General features: G+C 52.7%; 3 protein-coding genes and 1 long non-coding RNA gene across 6 annotated transcripts in view; 2 read left to right on the top strand and 2 right to left on the bottom strand.

The window, feature by feature from the left end:
• The window catches only part of Cortactin (cortactin), a gene marked incomplete in the record, with an annotated part of 37,201 nt that extends 32,788 nt beyond the window's left edge, over positions 1–4,413 (top strand). The window contains 6 exon segments of the mRNA XM_037230500.1: positions 22–143; positions 438–555; positions 837–1,525; positions 1,898–1,958; positions 2,577–2,632; positions 3,035–4,413. Of these exon segments, the coding sequence (XP_037086395.1) occupies positions 22–143; positions 438–555; positions 837–1,525; positions 1,898–1,958; positions 2,577–2,632; positions 3,035–3,112 (1,124 nt within the window).
• Positions 3,913–11,645, bottom strand: Las (lipoyl synthase, mitochondrial). The gene is given in 8 exon segments (XM_037230501.1): positions 3,913–5,296; positions 5,647–5,762; positions 7,042–7,233; positions 8,283–8,497; positions 8,827–8,960; positions 9,301–9,523; positions 10,398–10,505; positions 11,559–11,645. Coding segments are annotated over 7 exon segments (1,194 nt in total). The 5' UTR covers positions 10,464–10,505; positions 11,559–11,645; the 3' UTR covers positions 3,913–5,048.
• Positions 11,646–12,050: 405 nt separating this feature from the next.
• Positions 12,051–16,859, top strand: LOC119107545 (60S ribosomal protein L10a). Of its 2 annotated transcripts, XM_037231027.1 has the most exons (5): positions 12,051–12,128; positions 14,459–14,611; positions 15,128–15,276; positions 16,221–16,393; positions 16,649–16,859. In XM_037231027.1, exons 1-5 carry the CDS (start codon positions 12,121–12,123, stop codon positions 16,817–16,819), a joined length of 654 nt encoding a protein of 217 aa, XP_037086922.1. In that variant the 5' UTR covers positions 12,051–12,120; the 3' UTR covers positions 16,820–16,859. The 2 variants fall into 2 exon arrangements, with proteins under 2 accessions (XP_037086922.1, XP_037086923.1); XM_037231028.1 differs by lacking the exons at positions 12,051–12,128; positions 14,459–14,611 and adding an exon at positions 14,629–14,761.
• A 4,924-nt stretch (positions 16,860–21,783) lies between these two features.
• Positions 21,784–24,502, bottom strand: LOC119107749 (uncharacterized). Of its 2 annotated transcripts, XR_005095265.1 has the most exons (4): positions 24,432–24,502; positions 23,204–23,319; positions 22,532–22,679; positions 21,784–21,819 (listed from the first exon to the last, which is right to left on the bottom strand). It is a non-coding gene; the product is annotated as an uncharacterized LOC119107749 (long non-coding RNA). The 2 variants fall into 2 exon arrangements; XR_005095266.1 differs by lacking the exon at positions 23,204–23,319 and having other exon boundaries at positions 24,133–24,491.
• Between the last annotated feature and the right edge of the window lie 3,489 nt (positions 24,503–27,991).

Genomic DNA, 27,991 nt, shown 5'->3' with positions numbered 1-27,991 from the left:
CGTTTCCGTGACTGCCGACAGACTACAAGTCTGGCTTCGGCGGCAAGTTCGGCGTGCAGACGGACCGCCAGGACAAGTCCGCCGCCGGCTGGGATCACATCGAGAAGGTGGAGAAGCACGAGAGCCAGAAGGACTATGCCAAAGTAAGCTGAACGCCCCAGTGCCGTTCGTTGGAGGGGCTGCCTCAGGGTTTAGCGGCCGTACGGTTCAGCGGAGTCATGCCTTCACCACGGGCTGCTTCGGTGGTGTGTACTTCGCGCATGGCGTTGTGCAGCGATTGCACTTTTTATGCTTCGAATATATGTGGGTGTTTCGAAACGCGTAGGTCCGTTGGTAACGGATGTATTGTCAGCGGCCTTGGTTGCGGAGGCTCATCGGCTCACCGCGCACGCGCGTCTCCCTGTGGCGCGTCGGCGCTGACCGGCCCCCGTCGTCAGGGCTTTGGCGGCAAGTTCGGCGTCGAGACCGACCGGCAGGACAAGTCGGCGCACGGCTTCGGCGAGGACGCTGGCCAGCGCGTCGGCACCAACTACGAGCGGACCAAGCCCGACCAGGGTAAGTCAGGGGTGGGGTCAGGTAACAGGCCGCGGCCGGGGAGACTGGTGTGCTGACCTCAGAACTGGGCCGCTCCGCTGAGGCCGCTCTCAGCTGCCCAGGCGTGCTGCCGTCAACGTGTGGACGTATGGGGGACGACTGGCTGCAGTTCTAGGATCGTGTCTCCGAAATGCATCTTGCACACTGTTTCACCTGTGTCCGTGCGAGGCTTACATGGCCTCCCCCTCCTCTCTCCCCTGGTGCGCGTCAGCCGCTCCTCCTGACCGGTCGCTCTCCGTTAGAGGTGGGCGGCGCCGTCAAGGCTTCCAATCTGCGCGCGCGCTTCGAGAACATGGCGCGCCAGAGCGAGACGGAGGCGCAGCAGCGCGGCGAGGAGGAGCGCCGGCGCCGCCAGGAGCGCGACGAGCAGGAGAAGGCGCGCGCCGCCGAACAGGAGCGCTTGCGCCGCGACGAGTTGCGCAAGGCGGAGGCGCAGCGCGAAGCGCTGCTGCGCGAGGGTGAGGAGGCAGCGGCCGCTCAGCAGCGCCAGCGCGAGGAGACGCAGCAGGCGGCAGCGGCGCAGCAGCGCGAGGAGGCGGAGCGTGCCGAGCGCGAGCGTGCGGCTGAAACTGCGCGGCGTGGCGCCGAGGAGGAGGAGCGGCAGGCGGCCGAGCGCGAGCGGCTCCAGCACGAGGAGGAGGAGGGCCGCAAGGCGGAGATGCGCCGACTGGAGGAGGAGACGCGGCAGAAGCAAGAGGAGGCGCGGGTGAAGGAAGAGGAGACGCGGCTGAAGGAGGAGGCGGCGCGCCGTCGCGCCGAACAAGAGCGCGTGCAGGCGGAGGAGCGCAAGCGCCAACAGGAGGAGGAGGAAGCGCGCAAGAAGCGCGAACAGGACGAGCGCATGAAGCAGGAGTCGCTGCAGCAGCTGGAGGAGGCGCAGCGCAAGGCCGAAGAGGAGCTGCAGAGGATGCGTGACATGGAGCAAGCGCAGGTAAACTCACGTCTGGCGCATCAGATGGGTTTCTTCCTTTGGACGAAACATCCACTGCTTCAGGACGGTAGCAAACTAGATGTCAGACCCGCTTGGTGAACGCTTTTAGTGTAGCTGTAGTCAGTGTTTTATAATTCGGTCAAGTCAGTGACGTCCTTCGTCGTTTCCTGCTCCCCTCCCGCGATACGCCTGCGTCGCCGTCGATCGAGGCGTTCGCACTCCTCCATTGTCGGCTGGACAGCATCCGGGGGCGGTGGCGGGCCTCGCCCGTGCTCAGCCCCCACCTTCGGCGTGGTTGTCTGGCGCCCCTCACACGGACGGCCGCGTGGCCGGGATGTGTGGCGACCTTACTGACGCGTGCCCCACCTGCAGGACGCTGGCGGTATCGTGCAGACGGGCGTCTCGGCTCGCGCCCTATACGACTACCAGGCCGGTGAGTGGCGGGCGGTGGCGCCGCAGATGGCGGCGTGGGGCGCTGTCCGAGCCCCGCGGGTGCGGGGTGCCTGTCCGGCCACGGGCCGCCTGTGACGGCGGTGTGTGCCGCTGTCCGATCCACGCGGGTGTGGGGTGCCTGTCCGGCCACGGGCCGCCTGTGACGGCGGTGTGTGCTGCTGTCCGAGCCCCGCGGGTGCGGGGTGCCTGTCCGGCCACGGGCGACGTATGACGGCGGTGTGTGCTGCTGTCCGAGCCCCGCGGGTGCGGGGTGCCTGTCCGGCCACGGGCGACGTATGACGGCGGTGTGTGCTGCTGTCCGAGCCCCGCGGGTGCGGGGTGCCTGCCCGGCCACCGGCCGCCTGTGACGGCGGTGTGTGCCGTTGTCCGGTCCACGCGGGTGCGGGGTGCCGCCCAGTCAGATGTGTAGCACCCTCCAGGACGACATGCCGCGCGAGGCCGCTCGTTATACAAGAGGATGCTCATGCGAAGCCGTTCGCTGTGCAGGTGGCGTGTGCCGTACTCTGTGCAGGTGGCGCGTGATGGACTCTGGTGCGTGACGCAGTGAGGCGGAGCGGGGCTCTCGGGCGTCCTCAGACAGCCGTGATGTGTGTTTCAGCCGACGACGATGAGCTGACCTTCGACCCGGATGACATTATCACAAACATCGATAAGGTCAGTGCGTTCGTCGGCCATCCATACTTTAGCGATTTTCCAGTGCGTGTGAGGTAGTTCCGAGACATAATGGATGCTTGGTGGCTTGGCAGAGTTGACTTCAGAGGGCACTGCCTTGAGGTAAATATCTTGTCATATATGGTCTAGGCTCCACTGAAGTCAGAGCTGTGGGAACTATCCCCAAACTATGGAAGAGCAAGGGCTGGAAGCGTGAGCAGAGCCGGCACACCTTACAAATGCCCTTATATTATGTCCAGCTGTCGGAAGATTCCTGCCAAGCTGAATACCAACAACTACCAGTGTGGCTACTAAATGGACCGAGGTTTCATGAAACAAATCGTACCCACGTGGAAGGATCCATTGTACACTACGTGGCGGCGTTATCGGAAACTTGTTTTTCAGATCGACGACGGTTGGTGGCGCGGCGAGTGCCGCGGTGCTTATGGCCTCTTCCCGGCCAACTACGTGGAGCTTCTGTAAGTGATCTTTGCTCATGGGATGCCGCCGATTGATGATGGGACGCCGCGAGGAGCCCGTCTTCTGCCTCCGGTGGGGACTCAGACAAGCAGCGCCGACGAATTGTCAGCGGCGGCGGCGCACGGACGACCCCCTGTGGGAGTGGGCGGCGCGGTCTGAGCAGGCGGCATATTTCATACGTGTAATCTGCGCCTCACGGCTGGCGCGAACTTGTATTGCCTTGTACGCTAGCGGGCAGTTCGGTAGGCTGGTGTAGCTGCCGTGTACATGTAACGCCGCTGCGGAGCCGTGTATTCTTCACTGGCATGGAATAAGCGTCGCTGAAGCCTAAACGTTAACTTGCTGGCCGGATCTCGTGTGCTTTGTTGGCGTGGTTCGAGTAGACGACCGCCTTTTAAGTACCTACGCGAACGTCTGGTACAAAATGTATGTTTTTTTTTCTTCGGTGGCAATGCGTGTGGCCAAGCCCAATGTCGTCATCGCACTGCCTCCCCCCCCCCCCCTCGCTTCCATCGCACTGGGGGAGGGTGAGTTTTGATCGCCCCGCGCAGAGGTCTTGTGACTAGTGTTACCGCGATCCGGCGGTGTACGACACTGGATCGGGATGTGGAAAATGAACAAATGTAATTTTGTGATCGCTGATTTAGTGAGATTGATGTCAACGTCGGCGCTGTATGATTATCTTGCCGAAGCTGGTGTGATCAGGTGGTAAACGATTGCAAGTTCGCGACGCTGTGGCTTGCCTTTTTCCAGCCAGATAGGCATTTACAAGTCCATGTGACTGAAAGTGATTCGCTGATTGCTTTGTGGTCTCCCCCCCCCCCCCCCCTCTCCACACGTCGTCCGGGTCTGCCGGCACTCTCCCACGCTCGCGCTCCCTCGCGAGTGCCCAAGCAGCCAGCCGAGGGCGCGGGTGGGAGGGCGGCGGACGCCACCGCATTGGTTCCTCGTCGCGACGGCCCGGTGCGAGATACCGTGGTGCAACGCTCCGCGTGCCGGTGCGGGATAACCCGGCATTGCTCCTTGTGCCGCTGTGGGATGCCCCGCCACCGCTCTGCATGCTGTCGCGGGATGCCCCGGCATTGCTCCGCGTGCCGTCGCGGGATGCCCCGGCATTGCTCCGCGTGCCGTCGCGGGATGCCCCGGCATTGCTCCGCGTGCAGATGCGTCGATGGATCAGTCGCGGCAATGTATCCAACAAGAGCCGGCGGGACGTCGGGCGCGAGCGGGGGCCTTTTATAATCGTTGTTTTATGACGCATCGTTTATTTAATAAATAAATCCTGGCCTGGCACAGGCAAGATATCGTGTCGTTTGTTTTCGACAATATTTGAAATCGAATGCCGCGTCTGCTGTCCGCTGTCTGGAGCTCCGGACAACATGGCCCCGGATAACACAAGAGCTGGAAACAGCCGCAATATTTGCCTGCATATATTGGCAGCCCATGAGTAGTTCGCCTGGGCCCGGATCACACCGGGATTTATGGCTACTTCCCCGCACATCGGCGCCCTAAAGCCCAAATCATCATCAGTAGCGGGCACTCTGCTGTGGTAACATTGCGGGGACATCGCCCTCGACGCATGCGTCCGTCGCGGGCGATCACTACTGGGTGCGTTGGGACAGGCACCCAGTCACCAAGAGGCGCTACCGTTCCCGAGCACTTGTCCGCGATAGCTCCATGACTCCCAGATCTGCTGTCGGAGGTACGTCCGGCTTTGCACCAGCTGGTCACTGGCGGCCCCTGACTATGGCACCAGGCCTCTCAGCGCACGATACGCATACACATCACATATTGCACCACCCTGGTGGCCAGTCCGGCCGGCCACACGTCAACAGCGCATCCGGCAGCCAGCACGCTGGAGCGCCGGCCGCGTCCGGCGGAGCGCGTCACCGAAGACCCCTCGGAAGCCGCCGTCGAGCGTCGGCACTCCCGGGAGAGCTCAAGCCGCGTCGTCTGGGCTCTGCCGTCTGCGGTCCCGCAGGACGTTCTTGATGAAGAACTCGCCGGCCTTGTAGGAGCTGCGCACCAGGGGTCCGCTGGCCACGTACAGGAAGCCGAGCCGCTCGCCGGCCTCGCGTAGCTGGTCGAACCGCGCGGGTGTCACGTACTCGACCACCTTGAGGTGCCGCTTGGTTGGCTGCATGTACTGGCCGAGAGTGAGGCAGTCCACGCCCACCGCCCGCAGGTCTGTCGGACGATACAGCAGCCTTAGCGCAGGTAGCGGCGGGCTCAGTGACGGAAATGGAGTTGAACTGAGCGTTTAGGCGAGGGAGCAGAACAGCACACACGGTGCTAACGCAAAGTTGTACGGGTCGTGGCTAAAGGCTTTGACCAGCCAACGACGCTACAGACCAAGGCATACGGGGCGTAGCAGCGTCCCTAGTAGCACACAACACAACCCTGCAACATTCGGCGGGCCCATCCCGGATAAACACGGAGCGCAGGCCGCGTACGTGTGCAGGCCGGTACATCCAACCGCACAGAAATCACACACCACGAGGTTACGAGAGGATGCCCAGTGCATTCAGCCCGAATACCTGTCATGGTCTGCAGAATCTCCTCCTCGGTCTCGCCCAGGCCCAGCATGATGGAGGACTTGGTGACCAGGTCGGGCTGCAGCCGCTTGGCGTGCTCGAGGACCGCTAACGACTGCCTGACGGTGGCCCGGGCACCAGTCAGTATCACGGCCACGTATCACGGTCACGGTCAGGGTCAGGGGTCACGTATCACGATGATGGGGTTCTGCCAGGGGCCAGCAGCACAGGTCACGTGGGAGTCGAAGCTGCACCAAACAGGCATTGGCCGATACGCCGGCAAACACACGGAGTTAGACGTCGCTCCCAGCTCGGACAGCGCCGTGACACCGCGATCCTACTCCACTCAGCTGGTGTTAACTTGCCTTTGATACCCTTCCCGTAACCCGCGCAATATGCATACATGACCGTCCATGTGCCAGAGCACGGGCATCCGCCGAATATACAAGACAGGTGCCGCCGCGGCCCGGCAGCGCCGCGTCGTCAGTTGCCGGTTGGTCCTGAACGAAGACTCGGCACACGCGTGCGATTCAGTCCGCAGAGCCCACGGCTCTGTTCACCAGCGCACGGCGCCCGACGCTCCATCCGCCACTGAAATGACGTCCACCACGCGGGCCTGCTCGGGCTCGGCATCCTCTCAGACCGCCCAGCCGCCGAGCGCGTCATGCTCCCTGATGACCTGAGACGGCGCCGGCCCTGCGTCCGCTCCCTGATGACCTGAGACGGCACCGGTCCCGCACCCACTCCCTGATGACCTGAGACGGCTTCGTTCCCGCACCCACTCCCTGACGACCTGAGACGGCGCCGGTCCCGCACCCGCTCCCTGGTGACCTGAGACGGCACCGGTCCCGCACCCGCTCCCTGATGACCTGAGACGGCGCCGGTCCCGTACCCGCTCCCTGGTGACCTGAGACGGCACCGGTCCCGCACCCACTCCCTGATGACCTGAGACGGCTTCGTTCCCGCACCCACTCCCTGACGACCTGAGACGGCGCCGGTCCCGCACCCGCTCCCTGGTGACCTGAGACGGCACCGGTCCCGCACCCGCTCCCTGATGACCTGAGACGGCGTCGTTCCCGCACCCACTCCCTGACGACCTGAGACGGCACCGGTCCCGCACCCACTCCCTGATGACCTGAGACGGCGCCGGTCCCGCACCCGCTCCCTGGTGACCTAAGACGGCACCGGTCCCGCACCCGCTCCCTGATGACCTGAGACGGCGCCGGTCCCGCACCCGCTCCCTGGTGACCTGAGACGGCACCGGTCCCGCACCCAGTCCCTGATGACCTGAGACGGCACCGGTCCCGCACCCGCTCCCTGATGACCTGGGATGGCGTCGGTCCCGCATCCGCTCCCTGACGACCTGAGACGGCACCGGTCCCGCGCTCGCCCACTGACCTGTACTTAGCGCGCCGATCCCGCACTTGGGGTGTGAGTCGCTCCACCGTCTCGATGTTGTGTGCGAACACGTCTAGGCCGGAGTCGACCACCGTCTTCACGCAGTCCAGGTCGCCCTGGAAGTCTCCGGACAGACACTCCACCAGGATTCGCCGAGTTCCTGTCGGGTGAGACCACGCCGGGTCAGGTCACCTGGGGTCAGCGACATTCCACGGACAGGCCTTAGTAACAGGGCTGTCCGTGGCTGCACAACAGAACTGAGGCCATCCAGCTCTGCTCAGGATGAACAGTACAGGTTATGCAAGCATCCTCAGAACATGGCTTCGGTGACTTCGTAAAAGGCCGCATAGAAACTAACCTCTGTGGCAACCCAATGTAACTCTCGCCACAAGGGAATGTATAGCGGACGCTGCTGCTTTAACGCAGTCACCATGACATCACGAGTGAAGCTGCATAACTGTGGACAAGAGCTAGGGCAGTACAATCAGTCTGCGCAACACACAGCATGGCTGTGCACATGACGGAATACAATGCCGGCACGCACGAGTCCGATTGACCAGACACTTGACAGCGAGGCCCTTGACGCAGTGCAACAAACCCCCAGAGGGAATGAACACCCACCAGATTGCACACGCAGTTGCAGCACACCCCTGCCGGCTGGCCGGGCTGGCGGGTCAGGGCTACCCTGTGTCCGCAGCCAGCAAGGGCCGACTGGGCACAACACGGCACAGACTTGGCCTCGGCCACACACCTCCGCCGCACGGCACCCGAGTCCACCTGGCTCGAACGCTTAACTAGCGCACGCCCAATTCACAGTCCGACCCTTTTATACCATCGGGCGACTGTCCTTCAGCGCCGCGCCGTGGAGCTGCGCTGCTGGCACCCTCCTCTGCTGCTGCATTGTCTACCTGTGACTCGCAAAATGGCCCCGACGCCGACGCGCCCCTCAACGCCTACCCGCAGCTCGTGGCTATCGATATCTCCCCACAGCAGCAGAGCCCGTGGGGTCTGGATCCAGAACATTTAGCTTACACCGCAAGATCAATAGTCGGTGTTATGAGGTTCTGGTCCTCGCAGCCCCCTTCTCCCTCTCGGACCTCCAGCCGCACTGCAGTTATCCCCTCCTCCGTCCTGCCAGACCTCCAGCCACACCGCAGCTATTCGCTCCTCCGTACTGCCAGACCTCCAGCCACACCGTAGCTATCCCCTCACCTGCCGCCGGCGGGGTGACAGCCACCCACCTGCGCTTGATCTCCGCGGCGGTGAGCGCGAAGTGGGCGGCGCCGCCGTCGGGCAAGTCGTCGCGATCGACGCTGGTCAGCACCACGTAGTCGAGCCCCCAGCTGGCGATGGCCGCCGCCGTGTTGGTCGGCTCGGCCGGGTCGGGCGGCGGCGGCGCGCGCGACGTCTTCACCGAGCAGAAGCGGCAGCCGCGTGTGCACGTGTCGCCCAGCACCTGCCGCAGGGCGAGCGGGTGTTGTGAGGGGAGGGGAGGGGTCGATCGGGGACACACCGTAAAGGGAGGGAGGGGGTTAGCCATCTCGAGGGGAAGGTATTTGGACTTTGGTTCAAAACGCTAACGAAGCATCGCGTAAGCTGTGTGACCCATCAATCGAATAGCTCCGCTAACTCAACGATAATGCACAATACATCCGTACTTTATTGTCGGTATACACCATTCTAGACAATTTGGAGTCCGAAATGCTTGGTCGGCAATTGATCTGCTGGTTCATCCGACTTCACTAATGTGACGAGCACGTCAGCAGCGTGCTGCCCCAAGCGTACCATGATGGTGGCAGTGGCCGTCGAGTCCTCACCGCCTCCCCAGCACTCGCCGATGTTGGGACACTTGGCCTCCTCGCAGACGGTGTGCAGGTTCAGACCACGCAGTGTGTCTTTCAGCTTGGTGTAGTTCTTCCCTGTCATCGCGGTACCCGGCGTTTAACGACAGAGTCCGAAGCCTACATTACGGATGCAACCACTCAAGGGCAAAATATATCAGTCACCTTGATATCCTTTGCCACAGAGAAGGTGGCTAGTGGTTAACAGCTGTCTCAAACTGGCATGTTTAGCGACTTAGTCAAACTACAGCCTCACACGGCACTGCATACACTTCCTCCCCGGCTAAAAATAAAAGCCCCTTTCTGAAGATACAAACCATGCACGTAACGCCACGGCCCTAGCGCTTCAGCTCATGTCGAACACCACAAGCGGCTCCGCTCTTTCTCCGCCCCGCGGCTACCATCCGCTCCACCTCACCCATGGGGATCTCGGTCTTGAGCCAGGGCGGCAGGCGGAGGCGGCCGCGGTCCCCCGGCTGGCGGCGCAGCTGACCGGCGTAGCTGCGCCAGGTGGCGCCGGCCGGCACCTCGCCGGCCAAGAACTCCTCCAGGCCGGGTCCCTCCCGCCGGTCGGCGGCGGTGGCGGCGGCGGCGGCGGCCGGCCGCTCCGGCGCCGCCCCCGACGAGCAGGACCGTGCGCACTGCAGCGGGGCCGGTCACAGCAGGCGTCAGGCACTGCTGATACCACTATCAGCGTGAGGGGTTTTGGGTCTGGGAAAGGGGAAGAGCTGCCCAACTGTTTCCAGTTACTTTCAGCTGATTAGCTTGTGGTATCATATGGATGGAGCAGAGTCAAACATAGCATTGATAGAACCTGCTTATATTTTTTTTTTAGATCATTATTTGTTGGAAGTTATGGGTGGCACCATTGATACCAGCACTGTCCATCAGCAACTAGCACCTGATTGCACTGGACATGGTGCAAAAGCCATGTGAAGTGGGCTTAAATTGAAAGGGCACATGCAAAGGCCAGCTGTCATAGTCTAAGGGACACATGCCAGCTGCATTACTCATATCATCACTGCATTGACTTAAACACACCAAGCTCAGTTTTGTTGAACAGTAGAGGCACATGTATGAGTTAGCATCCATAATCCTTGCAGATCAGCAGATGTCAGGCAGGTCAAGAACTGCATGCTTCTCAATGAAAAGTAGTTAAAACTGTCTGGCAATATATGCAATGGTATTATTGGTACCTTGACTAATCTTTTGGTACTATAGTGTCATCAAAAGCAATGTGCTGTTCCTGTAAATTATGTAACTGGATATTTTAATGATAAACTAAGGCTGTGTTTAGTGTAAGTATGCCACTTCTAATGCAAAATAGGTAGAAACAATATCTACTCAGATGTTAACATGCATATAAATATCTTGCAAGCTGCTTTGAGTCTTTTAATATCATGTACACAAGGATAACATTATTGGCACAGCACAGCTCAGTCAAAATACTCACAAGATAGTCTAGAACCAGTGTCTATATCTAAATGTGTACTGAATTTATAGAATGTTAAGTACCTGGTTTGGAAGATGTCTGGAACATACTCTGATGGAGCATCTTAGCTGAGAATGAAGAAGCAGCATGTCTCTTTTTGTGAAAAAATGCTTAGAGCTGGTTGATCATTCCTAAAAGCAGACAGAGAGACATCTTAGTGACAACAAATGAGCAAAAGGAACTCATAAAATGCCCAACTTTCCTTCCACTTGACAAAAGGCTAGCCAATAGCATAACACATCATGGGAAACACTTCAAATGAAACCTATCACACACAAGATACTGAAATGGCCTAATGAACCCTCCTTGCCTCAAGAGGACTTCTGTGATATATATATCCCACAATACCTAATATACTGCAGGTTGCAAAAGCTATATGTGGCAATGAACGTATCCTGTATAGCAGCCCAACAGCACAATTTCAGTGCACACACATCATAAATCTAAACACTCAGAGTTTAGTGCATGGGCAAAATTAATTGCAGCATAAAGAGGCAAAGCTTTTGAGAAATTATGATGTAGCAGAGGTACTCAAATGCAAATGCACCCTGAAATAATTGCTTCATGAAAAATATGTAAGATGTCAGCATACTTAAGCTTGACCAGAGTACGGCATGCACAAGCATGAGGTTCCATGCAATATTGTGGAGGAGCCCTGTGCCGTGGATCCTGTGCAGTGGATCTTTTGCACACTGGTCAATGCTACCAGCGGCCACCATAATTGACAAGGTTACTATTGGAATGGGCTCAGAACAGAGCTGCCCTCACATACTTATCATTTATCATTCACTTCTATTTGTACATTATTCATCAACTTTACTTATTCACTCCACTTCTATCATTTTCCATCTCCTTCCTATAACCTTTGCTGGGTGGATAAGCCCACAACTAACTGGCATGCTTATGTAAGTAGTTGTGCAGTACACTCATTCCATCCCACACCTAACATCAGCTCATATGGACAGCTCACTCCTATCGACAGGTGGTTAAAATGAACTGAAAGCAAGGCTATGATAGTTTTTCCAGCCACGTTGTTCACACCACTAATGGTTAATAATTTCATGACCTAATGACCAAGCTCCGTACTGATGGGAGCCTTCTCTAATAAACGACGTTGAGCATGACAGATCAGAGTTGAGGTCAAGGTGAAAATATTCCTCGTTTCATGGCGGAGTCTTGAATACCAAAATCCGCAGGCCAATCGCTTTTCATGATCACGTCTAGCCGCCAGACCTAGCCCAATGTCCAACATATCCTAGAACTCCGCATCCTCCCCAGTACACCAGTCAAACAAAACAACAACAGCTTGTCTTCATTGCGTTATACATGTAGAAATATCAAGGGTAGCTAAAAATAATATATTTAAATATAAAGCCTGTTCTTCATTTTTAGGAAAAAAGTTTGTAAATGGTTCAAAACCCTTTTCAGTTACACCTCTGATCCACATTTTCTACAGAAATATTATCTGAGTGTCATGCATTTGCCCGGAATGCTGGCAAGCTCATCAATAATACTCTTGCTAATAGAGCAACCAGTTTTTTCAGTTTTAAGATAATAGGAGAGTCTTGAGAACTATAACAAATATTTTCGAGTAATAAAATTATATGTATGGTGATAAACCCAAATAAACTATTTTGGAAGTAAGTGTTCTGTACATGACAAGGTTTGCAGATTTCATCTCTTTGTCGTCCTTTTCCGGTTGCTGCTCCAAGTGGACGGTGGGGGTAACCAAAGGGAGGCTACGCAATGTCGTCGTAAGTTATCTAATACGGATTTTCGTGCTTGTGGCACATTAGATTATTGTGTGTGATTGATTGTATTGTTCTTAACAACATCACTTGCTTGCGACGGTACTTAGGCCGGACACGTGATTGGGTATGATGCTTGGTTCGGCCGAGGGTGCGGGGTGGGGTTGATTTTTGTGGTATTTTGGGCTACATTTGACGTTCATGTATTTCAAGTAATGCGAGAAAGGTGTGGTTACCCTTTATCCGTACTGTTAATCGCGGACCAGATTGCAAGAAACATGCGGTGTGTCAAAATATCCCGTGTAGAGGTGACTGCGGCAACATCAGAGTATGCATGCGAATTCGAGCACCCTGGGTTTTCAACAGTTGCCACATATTTCAGAACATTGAGATCTATTGTCTCATAATATTTGAATTAATGTAGTAAAAAATGGGTGCAAAATGTAATCAGGTGAAGTTGAAGGTTGTATTTCGGCCTGATATGAAGCTGTGGCAACAATGACAGTGATGTCTAAAGAAGTGGACTTATTTTTGTAATCTGGCTCATGGTCACTTTGTGACTGGGTTATTTTCATAGCTGAGAAATGTGATGTCAAACTTGTCTTCATAGCACCCATCACTGCTAAACTGGGAGGTAGTTACACAATTTTATCTCACCAGGGCTGGAGTAGCAGAAAAATAGCCTTACACAAGCATTCAATATGCCCAACTCCAAAAAGACTATGATGCCCTGACTTAATCATGGCGGTGGTGGGTATGCCACTACACAATAGTATGATGCTGCAATTGCATGCTTTACAAATTATGTTAAGAATATGGAGAACTTGAAAATGGCCTTGCTTTATGTTACTGCTTAAATTTGCCAAGCCATGCCTAACCTAATATAACCTAAAATGTGCTAAACCATTCCTCATGATGGTAACACATGCTAAAATGAATCACATGGTTTGACCATCTAAGTTTGTAATCCACATCTCAAGTTTTTTAGCACTAATGCCCATGGGTTGTGTTACCAGCTCTGGGTCATGAAGTCTGATAACTAGATTGTTCACTCCATCTATTTACTAGTGGCAGTCAAAACTGCTTTCACCCAGTAAGGTCTAACCATCTCAAAATTATGTGTGAAACTTATGATGCAGGCTTTTGGTTTAATTTTGTCCTGGACCTGGACTGGTAGAATCAATGATCAGGATCCTAGAAGACCATCTTGTTGAGCTGCATGGTGGCCACTGTGCTTTCTAGGTATGTAGGGTGTGTATGTGTGTTTCATGGCTTACCACTTTGGTAAGTTGCAGCATGTGACTCCATCACTGGAGTTGCATGTTGTGGAGTCACACAACATGTGACTCCATCACTGGAGTATGGGCCAATTGCTGATGACTTTAGTTTGTCAGTTATGATGATCTCCCCCTGCTTTTATGAAGTGATAAGATTTGCCCTTTAGTTTTTGTCCAGATTTTGTTTTGCAATGGGTGCACACAGGGACATCACAGCTGCCAGGTTGGAGATGCTAGTTTTGCATAGGGATTTTGCAATAAGCTATGTTTCTTGGATCTTTCAGTATTGTCCAGTATTTGATTCTGGCTTGTGCAAGGCTTTGTGGCATCAGTCAAAATGTTCCTGGGGGGAGGGGGGTTCTTCCTGTTAAAGGGATCAGAAATAATCCCTGGAAGAATTCCCAAAATTATGCGTGACTTACATTAGAACATTTCACATTTCTCTCTGGAATGGATCTTGCTTACATGCTTGCTTTGTTTTGACCTCCACCCTATGGGTATGCAAAATTAAGATGGCAGATGAATGCATTTTGAGCATGTTTTCTATAGTTTAGCTGGATGTGGCAGGTCAACAGAAGTATGTTATCACAAATGGCTGGTGGTTTACCTGAATATGTAACTGTTGAAGAACTAATTTTGTCATACATAAGTGCTGGTGAAGTAGGCAAGGACCATGCTGAAATGTCAGGTGCCTTATGTGGGATATATATAACCCCATGATTCCTTATGCAGAATTACATGTGACAGGTGCCATGTGTGTTTTATATGTAAATTATCAGTTACATGCACAGAATTGCAGGTGTTTGTATATTGAGTCATCTAGTATGCCCATGGTTGCATCCTTGACATGGTTTGGAAGGCCATAAACCTTGTGATAGAACTGGTTTGGATATCATAGGCCTGAAAAAGAAACTTGAGGTGTTGTGTTGCTACCTGCCTCTTACCCTGGCAGGAGAGGTGGGTACCAGAGGCCCATGTCCTGAATTAGCAAAAAATAATCAGAAGACCACCTGGTCAAAAAAACAAATGCAATTCATTACAACCAACAAATTATTTCAGAAAAGTGTCAAGAGACACTCTCTATGAGTGTGTAAATGCTGTCCTGGATGGAGCCCAGAAGAAGAAGAGGAAGTTCCGCGAGACGGTGGAGCTCCAGATCGGCCTGAAGAACTATGACCCCCAGAAGGACAAGCGTTTCTCAGGAACTGTCAAGTATGTCTGCCCAAGCAAGGCCGGTGAAAACCCCTTGTTCTGGGAAGCCCTTCGGGGCGGGCCCTCACCCAGGGCCTTACCAATAAAATGGGCAGATGCCATCACTCCAGGGTGATGAGCATCACAAAACTGTCAGTCACAGATGCACAGGTATATTTTGTGTTGTCTTGTGTCACAGCATGTTTGCTCTCAATTTATGAGTTCTGTAATTTTCATGAATGTCTGTTTCTGCAGCTTGCATAATGATAAAAGCCTATGTGAACTGTATCAGACTAGCAAGTGTTGCTGGATTGGCCATTGTTCACTAGTAATGACTACCACTCAGAGTTGAGTACCATTTGTTCAGTCTAATGCTGATCAGTTTGTCTCAAGTGGGGGAGGAATCAGCATGGCTGAGCAGTGGCTTCAGTAGCATGCATTTCTGCATCCTTACCACTAAGTTGGATAATTGGGAACACTGGGCTGTTAACATGTGCTATGTTGCTGGTCCTCACTAGTTATATCACCTCAACACAGGCTGCGCAACATGCCTCGTCCGGCCATGAAGGTGTGCATCCTGGGCGACCAGCTGCATTGTGATGAGGCCCAGGCCAACAACTTGCCATTCATGGATGTGGAGGCCTTGAAGAAGCTGAACAAGAACAAGAAGCTTGTTAAGAAGCTAGGTAGGTCACTTATAGAGATTGTATGTTACAGAACTTTTGCACTGTGTGCAAAAGATTGAATTGCAATGAAATGAATGAGCATGGTGTCTGGGTAATCGTGGGTTGACCAGAATTGATGTGACTTCCTGAAATATGTGCAGCTTTTTTGTATGAGTTGTGGCAATGCTAAAAAGTGGTAATGAACAAACAAGCAGGCATGTTTTTGTCATTGGTACTTTGCACAGCACTCAGCTTCTGAGGCTATGTGGCATCACCTGCCTCTCACCCCGACTGGAAGGGCGGGCACTGCAGGGATCAAACCCCGATGCCTATGGTTTCTGAGACTTACAGTAGTTAACACAGGCATGTTAAAGAGAGTGTTTCACATTTGAAAATATTGAAGCAAGCATGAAGTATGGTAAAACAAACTCATATAACTGTGGTTACAATTACAAGTGGAAGAGACTGCTCCAGACAGCACAATTCCTGTTCAGTAAATATAGTGCTCAATGTGTCATGGTTTGATAACATCATGATACTTCACACAACATTGATTGAGAGCAAATTGACAGCCGTCATGTGTGGGGATCGTGCTCATTAACGCCAGATATGAATGCCACGCCAACTTTTTTGTCTTGGCCTTGATTACTACACGGTTTATTGAATGACAGGATTTGAATTACTTTAATATGATGTGACATTATGCATGCCAGGCGGACTTTTAAATACTCTCCCCACTTTCATTAGCATAAAGTTCAGAAACTACAGTGGCTTTAGAAGGTGTCAAGGACGGGGTTGTGGACAGCATTGAAAGGTCTACAAGAAGGCGGCTGTAGTTCAAAACCGCATGAACGTGGACCCCCTAACCATTCCACTGCTGGCACCTGTGTAGGGTCGCGAGTAGTTACTCAAATTGGGATTTTCCACAGCATGCATGCTTACATGTCCCCTCCTTTATTCTGCAGCCAAGAAGTATGATGCTTTCCTGGCTTCTGAGTCCATCATCAAGCAGATCCCCAGGATCCTCGGACCTGGCCTGAACAAGGCTGGCAAGTTCCCGGGTCTGCTGACCCACGGCGAGAGCATGACCGGCAAGGTCGATGAGATCAAGAGCACCATCAAGTTCCAGATGAAGAAGGTAATGCTACAAGGCAGAGTTGCTTCAAATCTTGAGTTACTTATTGGTGCCATGTCAGCTGGGTTATTCTTGATGTCATTTGGACACCATCTGTGTCTGAAATGAAGCTGTAAGGTGGTCGGCTTCATCTGTTGTGTTTGGTTGGTTGCAGTGTTGATCATCCTTGTTGTGTTATACAGTGCGCGTGCTCCTTCGGCACGTACCGCGTTCGTGTTTAGGACTCGTCCTCGGTGGTAACGCCGCCGCTGTCCGCAGGTGCTGTGCTTGTCAGTCGTGCTGGGCCACGTGGAGATGACACCCGACGAGCTGGTCATCAACACCCATATGGCCGTCAACTTCCTGGTGTCGCTGCTGAAGAAGCACTGGCAGAACGTGCGCTCGCTGCACGTCAAGTCCACCATGGGACCGCCCCAGCGGCTGTATTAGGCCCACTTGTGATGTTGCCAATACACGGTCAGAAGTAACGGGACGCTGTGTGAAGGGCCAGGAGCACCGTGAAGAGCAGGCCGGTGCCGCCAAACACGCCAAGCTTATGGAACGGTTGGGGGACGGGAGAGACGTGGGGTTGGCATACCACGGGGGTACCTGGCGGCGTCCGTCGCTTCTTCGCGCTGCACGCTATATGTAGGCCCAACCAGTCACCAGCCAGCTGCTGCGCTCCAACTATCGGCGCATCGCTTATTTTGTATGGATCGTGAGCTCTGTATTCGGCGCGCTCGGTGCGCCGGGCGTCGCGCCCGCTTCAATTTGTACACGTGGGCCCAGCTGTTCATGGCCTGGTACGCTAGTTCCCCCCTCCCATTGAGGTTGCAGGACGTGACGTCCTGGATGCGCGACAGTGAAGAGCGCTTGCAATTGCAAATGCGGCTAACAAATGAAATCAGCCGCTCCAACCCCATGGAAACCGCGAAGACCGTCACAACGGGTTGGTCATTGCTACGCGTTACTGTGCAAACAGCGACGATTTATTTGTATCCAATCTCATTTAGTCCGCCTCTCGGTCGAGTTAGAAATGGGCTTGGGTCGTGACGGCAAGGGTGGGGCAGGTAGCTATGCCACCTTTCGGGTGGGCTTGCTAAGAGGAGGGCATGTCGCGTTTGCTGATGGAGGACGCGGCCCCTAGGTTCACACATTACGTGGACGTAATCTGGGGTATCCATGGTGCGTGCGGAAAGGTCCCGCATTCCGTGACCCTCAATATAACCTTTTTTAATATTTATAAACGCCAACGCATTAGAGATGCATTGGCGTCACATAGTGGAAAAAACCGCGACGGCATGAGGTAGGATCCAAGCGGGAATGCTTTCGCCGCACGTTATGCGGGGGAGAAAATTATTCCAGTATGGGCCCCATTTTAACGCCGTCATTGCCGTGCCAGTTTTGAGCTCCCGGACACACCGAAGTCTGAATGCTTTTATAGGTAAGCAAATATGCCAATAAGCGTTCACAGTTGTGTTGAAAGCAGCGTTACCACAGGATATCGTAGACTCCGAGCCAGCACCTTTCTAGTCCTTACAGCGCCATGATTTAGTGTTGACATCCTCGAAGGCATGCGTCAGGCTCGCGTTGCGCAAGTCGAGCACGTGCCGACGCTGCCGACCGAGCCGGGCGTCGCGACACCGCCGAAATTCATGACCACCTGCCGCTGGGACGGCTTCATCGTCAATTTCTGGCGAGTGGAAGTGGTGGCTGTCTGTCGTCTCCGGGTGCGAGCGGTCGGCAGGCGGGCTCCGTTGGCGCGGCCGACGGTGTCGTCACGAGCACCGAGCTGCACCGCGGCATCTGCGGCCACTTACAGGGACGCACTGGACGACGAGGCATTACGGCCCCGCCATCGTCTGCTTCCGGGATGATGGGCTCTCGATGGGCTACATAGTCGCTACGTGATGCTCATAGTGAAGACCGAACACCCTAATGCGGAGGGCGCATAAGCGGGTCATGCTCAAACCGCGCCGCTCTGGTATAGTGGGGGGGGGGGGGGGGGGCATCGACTGCTGTAGGTCATGCAGCACTCTGGTATAGTGCACGGAGCGCGGGGGTGTATTCGAGGGAGCGCCGGGGCAAATATCATGCCTCTGCCCTATCAAATTCGGCATACATCAATATGCGGGTGAATAAATGTCAGCAGTTAACAACTAAAGGTGACAAGAAAATGAGTAGACTGAAAACATCCCAGGTTATGCGTCATGCACACCTCGCCAGGGTCGTAGTTTCGCTAAGTAACGTGGAGGGGGGGGGGGGGCTAAACCAAGAAAGATGGAACCTCCCGCAAAATCCGCGAACAAGCGGATTCCTACCCGACTTTGACTCACTTTTCTCTCAAAGTAGAGGGAGCTGAAGATGAAACTACGCAGCTGCATATCGCACGTCTGCGCACGCGGTACGTTTTTTTTTACACTGACAAACCTTGGGCTGTGCTTCCACTCACTTCGAATTGGTTCGACTTGTTCGCTAATGTAAAACAGCAAAATAGCTGCAACAAGATAGCTGCATTCCCGGATTTTATGTGAACGTCGTCTCCTGGCATGCGCTTGGCATCATTGCTGCAAACTGCACGGCACTCCCACGGCGCAGTAGTCGAGTTGGAATGAATGCAGCTACATTACCCTAAACACTGCGCCATTTAGAAACCAATGTCATTGCTATCATTGCCAGTGTCTTATAATACGTCTACAGCCATTTGAAACCAATGCCATTGCTTTTATCGGTGGTGCGTGAGAACACATCGACAGCCCGTTGATTCCTCGTACAACGCAGAAGTGTGGCATTGCATCTACGCAAACGTACTGTATGGTACGGCTGAGTCTCATCAGAACATCTGGTCTACCATGACGGGGAGAAGTTCCGTCGCTATTCAATGGAAGCATTGGTTGAAGATTCGCGTGAGCATCACGTGCGCAGGGACACCCACTCATCGGGTATTCCCAGAAACACAAAAAATCGCCAGAATGATGCCCACACATCGACCGTTCCCTGACTGCCGGCTTCCGCCACAGCACGTCTTTCCGCACAAGGGCAGCGATCTAGAATTTTATAGGGAGCGCTTTAATCACAAGGACGGCTAACGTGGTGCCATCTACGCAGAATTACTACGGCGCGCCTCAACGCAGTGCGTGCTGTAGGTGGTGCTGCAGCCTGTAAGGCAATGGCGTGGAGTGGCACACCGGACGCTCAGACGCTAAATTATTTGCTGACTACCGGATCATTGAGTGTACCAACTGGCGGACCACGGAGGGTATTGACTGCGGATCACTGAGTGTGTCGACTGGCGGACCACGGAGGGTATTGACGGCGGATCACTGAAGGTGCCGACTGGCGGACCACGGAGGGTATTGACTGCGGATCACTGAAGGTGCCGACTGGCGGACCACGGAGGGTACTGAATGCGGATCATTGAGTGTACCAAGTGGCGGACCACGGAGGGTATTGACTGCGGATCACTGAAGGTGCCGACTGGCGGACCACGGAGGGTATTGACTGCGGATCACTGAAGGTGCCGACTGGCGGACCACGGAGGGTACTGACTGCGGATCATTGAGTGTACCAACTGGCGGACCACGGAGGGTATTGACTGCGGATCACTGAGGGTGCCAACTGGCGGACCACGGACGGTATTGACTGCGGATCACTGAGGGTGCCAACTGGCGGACCACGGACGGTATTGACTGCGGATCACTGAGGGTGCCGACTGGCGGACCACGGAGGGTACTGACTGCGGATCACTGGGGGTGCCGACTGGCGGACCACGGAGGGTATTGACCGCGAATCACTGAGTGTGCCAACTGGCGGACCACGGAGGGTATTGACTGCGGATCACTGAGGGTGCCAACTGGCGGACCACGGAGGATGTCCACTGGCGGATCACTGAGTGTGCCAACTGGCGGACCACGGACGGTATTGACTGCGGATCAGGGTGCCGACTGGCGGACCACTGAGGATGTCGACTGGCGGATCACTGTGGGTACCGGCTGGCGGAGCACGGAGGATGCCGACTGGCGGATCACTGAGGGCATCACATGGAGCACTGCCAACAAGCCGACGCAAACAATGCATTTTTTCTTTACACTATGTTTTAGGTGATTGCGATCAACTCCAAACCTCCCCCAGAAAAAATCGGCGTTAGCTCGTATGTGCTGAACACCGCATCTATATCAACGCGAGCGTGTAATTGTAATGTCTGATGGTTCATTGCCCGAATGACCGATGAGCACCGCATATTTATCAGGACGGAATACATTGCATGCATGTACGACCACAGACCAGTAACAAAACTCGCATATATTTGTTTCATACATTTTTGCGATTCCAGCAATACAACACATACATAAGGACCCGATTATCAAAGCTGTGGCGTAGCACCATCCCACTTATGTAAACTGCCCAGATGGAGTGAGCTGACTAGAAATAACGGCGGCTGTTTCAGTTCCAGCAACATCACCTATCCTGCACCACAGTGAAGTAGTTCGAGAAGAGCTCCTCGCCAGCTGAGATCTCCCTCAGGGCGACCAGCACCACCACTCGCAGCGGGGGCGGCACTCGCGCCCGGTACCAGGCGTACGGCAGGTACCGCCTCAGCGGGTACGGCACTGCAGGCAGGTCCACCTCCTGGTAGCAGACGTTGCTGGGGAAGCCTGCGACGGGAACGTGGAAATCCCATAACATTGCGCTTGATAATGGTACGAACAAACTCCAGTCAAACTCCAGTCCGAAGGTTCACGTTACGGGGACAGAGCGAGTGAATAGATGGTGAAGTGAGACTTATTGTGCAGACAGCAATTCTCTGCATAGCCCAAACCAGCCGATCGATACCAGCTCAAAAACATTAGCCAGTGTAACAAATACCTGGGGCTCCGTAAGTTTTCAAGGAGCTGTTCCCGGTGCATAGCCTGGTCCCCAATATCTAACCCAAGCCCACAAAATGTCGTGAAAGCACTACAAATGCGAGGAACACAAAAGATTCTGCACATACATATCCCGCAAAAAAATGACGCTTCGCCACTGAACTGGCACACATCATCCAACGGAAACAGCCGAGCATGACGAACACAGCCCAGTCACCCACCGGGGCCGTGGTTGTTGACGAACTGGCCGACGGCGAGCGGGTTGGCGGGCCAGCGGCCGCGCCACGACCGGTCGGCCGCCGGGAACGGCCCCAGGTAATCGCGGCCAGCGCACGAGCCGAACAGCAGCCCGCTCAGGCCGCCACCGCGCCCGTCCACGTGCACGCCGTCCGCGCAGCCGAACACGAACGGGTTGGCGAGCGAGGCGAGCAGCAGCGGGTCGCCGGGCAGGTAGACGGTGCCCGGGTACCAGCAGCAGACGGCGCCGGCCGGCACGACGCCGCGCGCCACGACCACCCCTTCGCCGGCGCCGGGCGCACGGCTCGGCTGTCGGCGCAGCTGGAAGCCGAGCCGCGTGAGCAGCAGCTGCGGCAGCGGCCGGATGGGTCAGTCAGACGGACGGCGCGACCCACAGCGACCGGGTGCGGTGCCACTGGCGACACCACCTCAGCGGGCGACACGACCCACAGCGACCGGGCGGGGTGTCACTGGCGACATTACCTCTGCGGGCGACACGACCCACAGCGACCGGGCGGGGTGTCACTGGCGACACCACCTCAGCGGGTGACACGACCCACAGCGACCGGGCGGGGTGTCACTGGCGACACTACCTCTGCGGGCGACACGACCCACAGCGACCGGGTGCGGTGCCACTAGCGACACCACCTCAGCGGGCGACACGACCCACAGCGACCGGGCGGGGTGTCACTGGCGACGCCGCCTCAGCGGGCGACGCGACCCACAGCGACCGGGGGGGTCAGTCAGAGACACGCGCTGTGGGCTGCAGTGGCTCGCCTCCGGGAAACGATGCGTCGCTGCAGTGGCAGGGAGCACGGCGACATGGCCGAAGTAACATGCCGATGGCGATGAAATAAGAGAGTTTCATGAATGGTGGTGATTTACTGCAACAGCTGCGCCTATCTTGGCTCAGGTCATCTTTCCGATCTTATCTTAGTGCTTGGCACATTAATGGTTCCTCTGCCTCTGAGCATGCTATTTTTTTCAGCTAAAAATGGATTCAAAGACATGCATGTTAATGTGTCACATCAGTCTAAAATTATGAAGGTCAAATGGTTACCTGATTTGCCTTTTCATGTTGCTTCTGATAGTCATGTAGTGGACAAAGATGGCCAGTTAACAAAGTAAGGACATCAAAGACAGAATCGACAAGGGCATCATGTTGCAAAGTATCATCCTGGCATCCGCCCACTTCTCTTCGAACAGATCTGAAAGTAGCAAATACCTTCAATACACACATCACACCTGATTGATGGCAACTGAACTCAACAAGCTAGTTGAAGTGATTGTCATGCTTGTTAAGCTTTAAACTTGGACAGCACCACATTGCACATAATTGGGAACATGAACAGGACAGCCACAATCCAATATCAGGCTGTTGTTGTTTTATTATAGGCAATAAGGCTACCTGATTCCTCCCCTTCCAAGGACACATGGTTGCCCATCAATGAGATAAAATGTGCATGAGAGCTAACTTAGGCATAGGGGCAAACATGAGCAACAGGAAAGTTCAGAAGAAGAGTGGGAGACTGATTGAGAATAAAAATATTTAAAATTTTGTCTATCTATACAAAATAAATCAATGATTTTTTAAGCCATGAAGTGCTCAATGGCCTGCACTTTTATTTTCACTTTGAAAACTGCACACACTCTTGGAGCATTAGAAGACAGCATTGAGTAACAGATGTAACATTTCTTTAAAATGTCATGTAAATAATATAATACAACAAACCTGTTCTTTAAGTTAAATATTAGCCATGGTACAAATCTATACTTGTATGACTTCCATATCTTCTTATATCTTGAAAGCATATATTGTTGTAATGGGCAGGGTATCTGCACCTTTCCCTAAATGAAGATAGCAGTCTTTGCCATCAAATAAACCAATCACATGTTCTCTTAATGCATCACCTTACATATATCACCCCAGATACAAATAATCACAATTTCAAAATAGCCAAACTCATCAAACAGAAAGAGACCTTTCTGACAGATACTCCTTGTTCAAAGAACCCACACAACTCAGCCAGTATTTTCTGGTTTACATTTAGGAAAATAAAAAGCTAAAGAAGTTATCAAGTGTTACAACTACTTGCAGACAATTACACTGGTTGGTGACAAGGCAAATAATGCTGTGATGTTGTCAAACTGATGTCTTAACTGATGCAATAGTCCATTCTTATTGTATAATTTGCTTTGTTTTCTACATAAGCCCATGATGTCTACATAATTATAAGAAGTGACTATCAGCAATAAAAGTGCGGCCCTACTGGTAAGTACTGGGAACAAGATAGATATGTCTAAACACTGCAAATAAATTGAGCTTTCTTATCTTTTTCAGCCAGGCACAATGGCCCTTGGGCCAGTTCTAAGAGTGTTTTCCTTTCAACTGGTTAGTGCTTCCTCAAACTGTTAAACTTCTGCACACAGTTGATTTTAATAAGTCCTGTAGCTAGATAATGTCTTGTACATGGTTATATGACCTCAGCATTATGGTTATGCTGCCAACTATGTTTAAGCACTACACTTACAGGTCTCTCAGTTAACAAGTATGTGCCAGTAGTGATATTTCCATGGCATTACACCTTTAAGGTCTACAGCATCAAGTTTGCACAGAAAACTTCCCTGAACTTTTACAAATACTGTTACAAAATTGCTCACCTAATTCAAGTCCCCTTTGCAAGAAAATAACTGCTGGTCATGAGGGGTGTATTTTGCAGCATAAGTTGGGAGAAAACTGATAAATGCAACTGAGGAGAAGAAAACGACTTATCCTATCCCCAAATCCCTTCAAGGAGAAGCGTGTTTCTTCCCGGACTTTGCACAATATTTTGCCTCCTAAGTTATTGAGACTGGACCTTACTACGCTGAAGGGAAGCTACACCCCTGATTCGGGATGGCATCAGGAATGATTAAAAACTAAATTTGCTGCGAGATCTGCATGACCAAATGCTTATTACAAAAAAACGCGAGGTCTCCGACGAACGCCGACTGAAATTCCCAACAGGCCAAAGTTGTGGAATGAATGGAATCGAGAAAAATGATTTTGTATCTCACAAGTCACAATTGTCTAACAGCATTTTCAGGATTGTTATAAATACATTATCACATTATATAAAAGCTGTTTCGTAGTTAAAACTACCGTTAAAATAGAATTATGTTTTCAGAAAATTAAAAAAATTCATTTCCACTCTTAAAGTATGTTTAAGCACTCTTTTGTGAACAGACATGCGCAGTTTATGAAATTTACAAAACGCATTGGGACTTCTGCTGCATGCTTCTTGAATCCTCTTGGCCTGCACCACAAACATTTGCTTGCATTGTCCAGGACCGTATATTCGGGTTTGTTGCATTAGTGTAGGCCTGCATTGGTCGCATTGTCAGTTTCGGCGTCGCATGCACCGCCTGTTGGCTATTTTGCATCACTGTATTGTGCTTTAAAGGTACGGCTTGGAGGTTCCGGGGCCAGTAAGGATTTACTTTACGGTATGTGTGCATTCTTAATACATATTTGTGGCTCGGGTGACGCGCCTCGCTTGCAAACGCAGTCCACGGATCCAGTTAACGATCTGTGATTGGACCTGACCCTCGGTAGGAAATTTGTTCTTTAATTGGGCTTGAGTAGAACTTCGCGTTGCTTTTTCGGTGTCATGCCTCCCCCTCCCCTCGGACTGCCTAAAAACTTGTCAAACGTTGACGCGCTACTTAGTTACTGTGGCTGACGGCCGACTTAAGTGCTAAAAACATTCAGTGCTTTTTGACATTCGTTCCGGGGGGGAAATCTAGGGTGAGGCAGGAGCACTTCACACGGCCTGGTTTTGACTCAGCCACGCCACAGCCACGGTAATTCACAATTGGGAGTAAGGAGGGGGCCACAACACGAAAAAACTCACAACTAGGACCAAAATTCTTGCATGGGGTAAATCAACATGTCCTGCTATCATCTGTTTGGTTCAACATGCCTACACCGAACTTTGTTAGGCACGCAGGTTGAGTGACCCATTTACCCACTTAAGTTCGCTGAAGGACGACTTCCGGTGTGGTATAGCTCCACCAAGTCCTTGCAGCCATATGCATTTGAATAGGTGACCCTTAGGTGTAGAAGTATGTATGTCTTATAAGGTCACTGACCCGGTAGCAGGCCAGTTAGGCTATCATTGCCAGCGAAGAGTTGGGAATCGTTCAAGCTGTACCGGATTGCTAGACGACGTCTTGAAACTAGGATGTATTTTTGGCAGTAAAACGACTGAAGCTATGGTAACAACTAATTGTGTCGACATTGAGTCAGTTATGAAGGTCGGGCCACAGTCAAAACAAAATATTTTTCATGGAAAGTTGCTTCTGGGGGTAGTTTTTGACGTTCATTTCATTCGAAATTTGGTCACACTTGGACGCCAGGACACCAACAGATCTCCTAGCTGGGCTTCATGGACGGTAGGGGATATAAATTACCTAAAATGACCTTGGTCAACATTTGCTTTGAGGGTCATGTCGCCCAGAATAGTTGTTGATGCTGATTTGTAATTCAAATAATACAATAATTTGAATGGTTTTGAGCAATTTGTAATGGCTTAAATGTAAATAAAGTAATCCTATTTCATATGACCCCGACTGACCTTTTGCCTAGAAAGGTATAGAGCCTAAAATTGGCTCCGCTTTGAGGCCTGAGGGTACTTTAGAAAACGGGATCTCGAGTTTAGATTTTTATCCGAATATGCACAGAGAGCCCTTGTTAATGAGCCCTTACCTGTTAATTCAATGCGTCCAATCATAACTAATTTTTGTGCATCTCGTGGTCGAATTGGCTTCCCAGCCCACTTGAGCGCGTCGTATTCACAGACCACCCGGACGGTTTTAAATTGCTGGCATTTATTCATGCACATTTGAACACATGAAACAAAATTGGTAAGGTACACGTACCCACCAGGGTACTTAAGTAAGTTCACCCCTCGTTTGACCACAGTCACGTCTGCTTTGTCTGCATGGACCCAGTTAACTGCGTGCGAACCGTCAATTTTATTGCACCGTTTTTTTATGTGTACACATGCACGCATATATGCACACACAGATTATATACATATAGGTATATATCTTTCTTTTGCAATATATGTATATATATATATGTATATATACATATATATATATATATATATATATATATATATTATATTTATATATCATAAGATATGAAATGTCTGTTGAGGGGCGAACAGGGGGCATGCTCCCACTTTTGAGAATGTACATTAGGCTTTACATTAAAATGACAAAACCTCCCGACGCGCCCCACGTCGATATATGGAAAGAGTGGACTTCATAATTAGCATTGCTCCTCCTTACTTTCTGAGACGCCGTTACACATTTGGAGCAACATTTTGTGACCTGCGCGAAACAGCCATTGTTCGTTTCTGCCACCTCTGCGCATTCTAGTTACTAGATGTCTTTTTTCAACGAGAGGCTTTCAACAAGACGTGGGAGTGGATCCAGAGCGGGGATAAGGGGCTATGCCCCTTGGGCCCCTAAGAGGCCTCTTAGGGTCCGAACAGGCCCGTAACCGACCGAACAGGCCCAGGGTTTTATACAAAACTGGACGACCATGAACTTCGAGGCGACCGCAGCCGCAAACAGCCGCAAGCGAAAGTGAAGGACCCACGAGTAGACAGACGTATTATTTACTGATTGGGAGGGTAGTGATCGGGAGGTTCCAAGGCTTGTTACGCTATCCAGAAACCATTCGCTGTTTCAGGGGCCACCCAGTTTAAATGTCCACTTGCATGAATCGATCCGATCGTTAAGGTGCCTTCTGCGTTGCCCCCGATCTCTTTGTATTTGCTCGGCCTTGCGTTGCTGCTGGGACCGTTTCTGCTAGCATGCCGTGGCACTCTTGCTAATCAGGGGCCTTTCACTGGCTCTTCCCATTCCCCCGAAAGGCTTACGTTACTGTCGGGGGCCCCACATATTAACCTGCCGGGCTATTGTCGGTTGTTCAGGGCCCCTTCACGTTGGTCTCGGGCAACCTACCCACACACACTCGCGATATACCCATGGGTCCACTAAGTTGGTGTGTGGCTCTTCCAATTCTGTGCCCCTTGCTTACGGCCCTACACTCTTGTTGGAGCCCCGTGTTTTAACCTGCTTGGGCACACTCGGTCGTTTGGAGCCCTCCAAATTCACCTCGGGCGCACCGCACTGTTCGGGGCCCCTGCATTGGGTTTTGGTATTTGCACGCAGGACCGTACGCTCCTGTCAGAGCCCACCTGAAAGCCTGCTTGGGCACACTTGATTGTTTGAGGACCCTCTACATTGGCTCTTGAGTGCTTCCTTTTTCAATTGAGGGCCCCACATTCTTGTTGGGGGCCCGATGTGTTAACCTGCCCGGGTGCACTCGTTCGTTTGGGGGCCTTCCGCATTGTCTCGTGGATAGTTATTTTCTGAATGGAGGGACCTACACTCTTGTTAGTGGTATTCATCTTTGAACGTACTCGAGCACACATGAGCGTTCCTGGGCTCTCCATGTAGAGAC

Source organism: Pollicipes pollicipes, unplaced genomic scaffold (assembly GCF_011947565.3).
Source record: "Pollicipes pollicipes isolate AB1234 unplaced genomic scaffold, Ppol_2.1 Scaffold_6686;HRSCAF=7923_pilon_pilon_pilon, whole genome shotgun sequence".
In the NCBI taxonomy this organism is placed as follows: Eukaryota; Metazoa; Arthropoda; class Thecostraca; order Pollicipedomorpha; family Pollicipedidae; genus Pollicipes; species Pollicipes pollicipes.
The sequence above is the reverse complement of the archived record's forward strand: the minus strand, read 5'-3'. Positions and strand labels throughout refer to the sequence as shown.